Here is a 7,506-nt window from a genome sequence, read left to right as displayed (position 1 = left end):
TAAAATACCGACAATCTGTTGGTATTTTATACCATTTTAATGTTCATTCTGTCAGACACTGCAACACAAGGGTATCTTGGTACAGACCATCAACTTCGACCTCTACTAGTGAGAACGGCTGGGTTTGAGAGGGACCTGCCCTCCCAAAGCAACCTACGTCTCACCTCCTGGCACTATATAAAGGCTCCATCCTGTCACTTCAACTTCATATTGTTTCAGACAACGGAACAATGCTCTTCTCCAGACTGAGGGACTGACCACCTCAAAACTTTAAGGGTGATGGACTGATTACATCGTCTTCAAGTATCTTCTGCTTCTATCAACTTTTCTGTACTCGACTGAAGAAGCCTACTGTGTAGGCGAAACGTTTCGAAATAAAGATACCTAACTGTTGCATATGTGTCTTACCTAACAATCTGTCGGTATTTTATACCATTTTAATGTTCATACTGTATATGTGTTTATATTTCCACTGGACGAATCTTGTATCCAGCTGGACCAGTGGCTAGCGCGTCGGTCTGGAGTTTTATAACTGATCGCGGGTTCTATCCCCACCCGTGGTATGGTTTGTTTGTAATCGTGTCATCAGGATTTCGTGAGTCATGACCCAGCTTTAAATACTGGTTGAAAGGGTACATTAGTGGGAGTAAGAGGGTGTGAATTACACATGACTAAATGGCCAAACAGGCCTACTGCAGTGTTCCTTCGTTTTTATATTATACCAAAAGGCCAGAGTACTAAAAGGAACGATTAATACTCGTCCAACACCGAACAAAATTATATTAAGTTAAAGCTGAAAACAGACAATTTGCATCGAACGAGGATTTAGCGAGCTGTGGCATATCATTCGTATCATCACCGAAAGAACCATAGTTCAAACCGAGGCGGCAAGAGACAATTATGGACACCTTTCAATCAACGCCTGCTACCCTTAGCCGTAAGGATACTTAAGAGTTTATAATAGACAATTCAGTCGCATCTTGAAAAGTGTAAGAACTCCCATGGAAATAAACCAGTGCTTGGCTTTCTTGGGTTACCCTGAGTTATTAACCTTCCAGGCTAATAATCTAGCTACCAGGCCCGGTGGCCTAGTAGCTAAAGCTTCACACACGGAGGGCCCGGGTTCTATTTCCGACGGGTGGAAACATTTCGACGCGTTTCCTTACATCTGTTGTGTTCACCTAGCAGCAAATAGGTACCTGAGTGTTAGTCGACTGATGTGGGTCGCATCCTGGGGGACAAGATTAATTAAGGACCCCCAATGGAAATAAGCTAGACAGTCCTCGATGACGCACTGACTTTCTTGGGTGGCTAACCCTCCGGGGTTAAAAATCCGAACGAAATCTTATCTCTTAAAATACCTTCCGTGCCCACTTAAGGTACCCCTCCAACCGAATGCGTTTTCTCTTATTGCCTGGGAGAGTCCATTTTCTATTGCGGTCAGTTTTCTTTTTAGTTTGGACATCGTGAGAGTATGGCGAGCATGGAGAGAGGGAAAGAAGGGAAGGTGTAGAGTGAGGGTGAAAATACGGAAAGGGCATGGGTATTATTATTATAATCAAAAAGAAGCGCTAAGCCACAAGGGCTAAGGGCATGGGTAACTAAGAACATAAAAAGAAGTGGAATAAAAAGAAGTGGGTGTTAGTCGACTGGTGTGGGTCGCATCCTGGGGGACAAGATTAAGGACCCCAATGGAAATAAGTTAGACAGTCCTCGATGACGCACTGACTTTCTTGGGTTATCCTGGGTGGCTAACCCTCCGGGGTTAAAAATCCGAACGAAATCTTATCTTATCTTATCACTCCTGGGTGGTAGTAGGTATATTTAAGCATCAATATGAATTGGGAGTAAAGAGGTGGGAGAGTTCCTAGTGGCCAAAACCTCTTTGGTAGGTCCAGTTAGTAGCTGTTGGAAACGCTCCGGCTTATGGGAATATGAAGTTCTTCTTGTTAACGTTAACGTTGAAGTCTTCCTCGTCTTGCAGGATCTTGAGCAGTACTTGATACAGTAGTTGACGGAGGATCGGGTGTGTGTATAAACCAATTTTACGTTGAATTGGCACGGTATCCATTTTACTGTTGTAAATAATTCAGTAATAAAATTTTTATTAACTAATCCCGCTTTCTCGATTTTCTGTAGCCTCTTGTATTTCCCTCTCTGTCATTAACTAATGGTGAAAGATACATAGCTGGTGCCATCAAGCTCTTAAACATCTGTATTGGCTTTCAAACGCCAAAATTTCTGCGAGTGATTTTTTCAAGTTATATACAAAACAATTGCTTCACCATCCGTTAACAAAAGGGTGACTACAGTTTTAAACAACAGTATTGGACTACTATAGTCCTTTGCAAGGCTCACAAAGCATTAAGTACACTGTACCATAATTATCCAATCCTTCTCAATTATAAAATTTCACAAGGAAAAGAAAAGCTTTGCAACACCGTTTAAATGCAGAATGGGAGTATCCTGCTCTAAATATTTGCCAAGAAAAATGTTCCTGTGTCAACTCTCGTGTAAACAATAACCCCATATTTGCGACCACCCTTCACAGGAGCGTCGTCACTACCCGTCAACACACCTAGAGAATATCTTATCAATGACCACCGCACGGAAATGTCCAGTCACTACACATGTTAGCAAAGCTTCTGACGGGTTTCATATTGTGGCAAAGCTCGTTTCGGTGGGCACTGCGATGCATGGTCACTTCGGGAGCCAAGACCGAAATTATTTCTGTAATTAGATTTTAACAGCGACTGCTAACACCAATTTGTACATCAAAATCTTTTTTACAAATAAATTTAAAATATAGCAAGTTTTATCAGTGTCAGTTTTCAAGTTGTTTATAAGGCGTGTACTACATGCAGTGAAAAAAATATACTACACAGTTCGCATGAAATATTAAACTCCGAAAATGTACAAGGCCAGTGTGTTATCGTAGTGAGCCACCTTTGTGATGCAGAACTAAAGGCCCGTGGCCTGGTAGGCAACGCTCTCACTTCACACGCTGAGTGTCCGTGGTTCAATCCTCAGCAAGGGTGGAAACACTGGGCGTGTTTCCTTACAACTATTATCCCGTTTACCTAGTAAGCATGTAAGTACCTAGGTGTTAGTCGACTGGTGTGGGTCGCATCCTGGGGGACAAGACTGAGGACGCAATGGTAATAAGTGTCTCCCATCGATGACGCACTGCCCTTCTTGTGTTATCCTGGGTGGCTAACCCTCCGAGATTAAAAATCCGAACAAAATTTTATCTATTACTACAACCAAAATAAGACAGGAAGGGCAGCCTTACCCACCACTAAGATAAGCCGTCTAGAAGGAAGGTGAAGAGAACTTACCAGAGGTTGGATCCACGTTGGCGTACAAGGTATGAGGGGGCGGGTATGCAGCACCGTTAGTACTCAAGTTAGCATAGGTAGGAGTCGCCTGGGCCTGTGTAGGAGGAGGTTGTGTGGGAAGGGGCGGGGGTGGAGACTCCTCGGTGTAGGAGTGTTGCTGTGGCCGTGGAGAATTATTATAGATGGGCTGAGAGGCTGTGTTTGAGTATAGGGGTTGTGCACTCATGGGCACCGCCACGCGTGAAGTGGGAGTGTAGCTGTGGGCGGGCTGGGGAGGTGGTGGAATATAGTTGGGGTTACCACCCATACCACCCGTTGGGACTTGGCCAGTGCTGCTTGTATACACGGTGCCCGGGATCACGATCCCGCTGAACTCCGACCCGGCGGAAGAAGCCTGTATGTCCCGACTCCCGCCGCCTGTGTAGGCGTGGTTGATGCGGGCTGATGCCACGCCTACGGTGCCTGGGGCAGGTGCGTTCACAGCATAGTAATCTTCAACACCCCCGTGAGAAAGACCCGACACGTGGGCGTCACCTGAGCTAGAATGGACCAAACCCACATTGCCGTACATCGCTTGTCCACTACCGTCATCATCCTGAGAAAAAGAACACCGGTGAGAAAACTAGAAGATGCCTGGATGTTGTACTGTCAGAAAATTGATCTTTTATAGTTGTCCCAAATCCTAATGACGTGGATATGAGTGTAATGCCTGTTAAAAATGCAAATTAGAGCATTCATAAATTAAATACAATTTTCTAATTATGCAGCGGGACTAATCTGCACATGCTGTATTAAATATTACCAGCACATGGTTCATGGGACAGTGCAGAGGTGTACACTCAACTGTATCGCATGTGAACCTCCGCTTCTGCACTTACCACGAAGCTACAAAAGACAACATCCAGAACAAATCACAATACCGTGACAAACTATTAATACCCAAAAACTGGAAGTGAAAACTGAACATGATTCAACTCTATAAATGGACCACACTCAAAATTAAAAATCATTACTTTCTACTACAGTATCATACACATGTACATATGATAATTAGGGAACTCTTGTAATGTTCGGTATTAACAAATTAACAACGTACCCAAAACCGTGACATTATTTTTGTACATTAACTACTGGGTACTGAGTGCATGGCTCTACTTGAGACGATGCTCTGAAGATGATTGGTAGTTTTGAAATTTGAAGTTCTTTGACCGTGTAGATGATTAAACGCATAAAATAAAGAAAATTACCAATGAAAACTAGTATAAATATGATACCCAGTATAAATACTATCACAGCAAGTTTAAATAACAAGCATTAGCTACAATGGCAGATTTTTGATTAATAAAATAATCACTATCCTGCGGTGATTACGCTACCAGGCACAACCTCAGTATAGCCCTCCCAGTATTAACAGCAAAAGATTAGCGAAACCGCTTTAGACTAGGTGCGCCAGAAGAGCTAGCAGCATTCGTTCAGTAGTGGCAGAGAACGAACGGGGAAGAACACCTTGAGTTGCACACCAGGTGACGTCCAGTAATACTTTAGCTACAGACAGTCACTAGATGTACCACCAGAAGATCCATCTTTCAGTCCAATCCCCTTTGTGTGTAAAACAAATGAGATCCTCAAACTGATCAATAGATGCAAAACACAAGAGAACCATACGGTAGAACGAAATGGTCATTTTAAAGATTTTTTTTAATACTGTCATAGCTATCATTTAGAGCAGATCTATCAAGTGATGCTAAGGGCAGGAAAATAACAGGGTGGATAATAACATTCAAAGCAACAGAAATAATGCCAATGACGGCATTCAAATCGCTGGTTCTCTACAACTTATAATATTCTCAGGTGATGACGGCTTATTCCAAGGAAGGAGAGATATCAGGGCCCACAGAGCCAATAAAGCATTTAAACTACTGGGAACGTCTCAAAATAATGGAAATGTACTCTAAAGCTAAGAGAAAAAACACCTACCTACCTAGAAGTTGTTCCGGGGTTCAACGCCCCCGCGGCCCTGCCCTCTATGAGACTTCCCTGTGGATCAGGGCCTGATCAACCAGGCTGTTACTGCTGGCCGCACGTAATCCAGCGTACGGACCACAACCCGGGTAATCAGGCACTGACTTATATCTGACCAGTTAACTCTTGAAGATGGTCAGGGGTTTATTTGTAATTCCCCTTACAGAAGATGGGAGGCTAATGAACAGTCCTGGGCTCCGAACACTTTTGTTTTCTCTTAATGTACTAATGGCAATCCTGCTTTTCATTGGGGTATGTTGCACCATCTGCCTAGTCCTTTGCTTGCCATAATCCCCGGAGAAAAAAAACCTGAATAAAAAAAAACATAACTACATCAGCCAAATGAAGTATTAACCAGGTGTGGGCATTACGTAATTATTCAGTGTATGGAGGGGTGTTGGGTTCTCAGGATAAGCTTCTCTAACCATCTGTCAATAAGGTGTGACAGCGTCTGAGAGGACGATGCTCTTAAAGCCTCCGAGAGAATGACAGTTTACCTACTTCTGACCGGATGCACAAGATAGGTCCAGCATTGATATATCAACTCCTTTTAGTGTTTATCTAATTACTGGAAACTATTATGGTCTAGAGAGTTTTCACGCACCAGTACAAAGGCATGTTCACTTGCGCAAGGTACGAAGTCTTATTGTTGTGGCGTCAACCTCAAAATATTGTCATTTGTATTAATAAATGTATCAAGATCAAATGTAAAAGTTAAATATACATATTATGTATAAAACTTATATCATATAAAACTGACTAATTAATGGCACAAAATCATGCTCACTGTTTTTAATTATGTTTTAATATTTAGAATTTATGATTTTCATCCAGATCGAGCAAATTAAATTTAATAAATATCGAAAATAAAGTCCAATATATGTAGCTAAATAAACCAAACTGCAGCTTTTAACAAACACGAGCATACAGTGGTGGTTAGACACGTGCAGGATGAGGCACCAGTGCTGGCAGGAAGAGGCAACATCCCTCTCCTGCAAACCTCATCCATCAACCCACTATCAGTAACACTCGCTCTACTCAAACGGCCTAACTTCTGCTATTCAACTCTTTCAAAACCATATACTTTACCTCATTTAGATTCTAATTTCAGCACCATATATCTTTGAGAATGGATTTCTATAGCTTTACATCTATATTATCAAAATTCTAAAGCTAGTATGAACATCTGTAATGACCGTTAACTGCCCCTAGTAATCTAGCTAGTAAATACAGAATATATATATATATATATATATATATATATATATATATATATATATATATATATATATATATATATATATATATATATATATATATATAAATAAATTATAATTACGGCACTGATGCATTTAGCAGATATATCTGACTGATAAACAAAATATAAAAGTATGGAATAAATTACCTTACCCCCCACCCCTGCCACTTCACTGCCTTCCCCACAAATGATTTTTCTGTCACTTGAGAAAATTACGCACAACTTATCTTAAGTGAACAATGGGGCAAAAATATTGAATATCGGGGTTTTTACGGCTCTATTTTTCCACGTGAAAATGGCAAATGTAGTTAAAGTAACAGCTTATTTACGTTTCAGTCAGCAATTGCAAGTTTTGGTTAAGAAATCTGTGCATCTCAAGATAATTTCACGACTTTTATCCTGCCGCCTATTCAGATATTAAAATTCCAGTAGTTCTTCAGCAGATGCCACTCTTACCAGTAGTGGGAGAAGGAGTGGGCTGTGATAGAGCAGAACTAGTGGTAACCAGAAGCAGAACCACTGGTACACAACTCCGAGTGGAAGTGAAATAATACGGGAAGTTTAAGACAGAAACAACAATAATTTCGTAAGAGATAACTGTAACCCATTTCTTCCATCCAGTTCCATCTCTTCTGTAAATTACATGCCATTTTCCAATATGCTATAGAACATTTTTCCGGTTTCATGCCGGCAGTGACCAGAGGGAGTAGAGGGTGGGGAGTGTGTGTTTCATATTTTTCTATCCTTGACACTCACACCTAGCTACACAGTGCACGACAATGATTCAAGTAGAATATTCTCAGTAGATAGCCTCTATGTGAATTTCAAAGTTCTCTGCTGCCTGTCTTTCCCATGTACTCCCAAGTATTACTGGAATATCAACTATTA

At 41.4% G+C, this 7,506-nt stretch overlaps 1 protein-coding gene across 1 annotated transcript; it reads right to left on the bottom strand.

Moving 5' to 3' along the window:
• Positions 1-3,337: 3,337 nt before the first annotated feature.
• Positions 3,338-3,933, bottom strand: LOC128686763 (zyxin; the record flags this gene model as incomplete). Its single annotated transcript, XM_053773805.2, is given in 1 exon segment — positions 3,338-3,933. A coding segment is annotated over 1 exon segment (596 nt), but the record flags the coding sequence as incomplete, so codon positions are not given.
• Between the last annotated feature and the right edge of the window lie 3,573 nt (positions 3,934-7,506).

The sequence above is a fragment of the Cherax quadricarinatus genome, unplaced genomic scaffold, assembly GCF_038502225.1.
Source record: "Cherax quadricarinatus isolate ZL_2023a unplaced genomic scaffold, ASM3850222v1 Contig6118, whole genome shotgun sequence".
NCBI lineage: Eukaryota > Metazoa > Arthropoda > Malacostraca > Decapoda > Parastacidae > Cherax > Cherax quadricarinatus.
The sequence above is the reverse complement of the archived record's forward strand: the minus strand, read 5'-3'. Positions and strand labels throughout refer to the sequence as shown.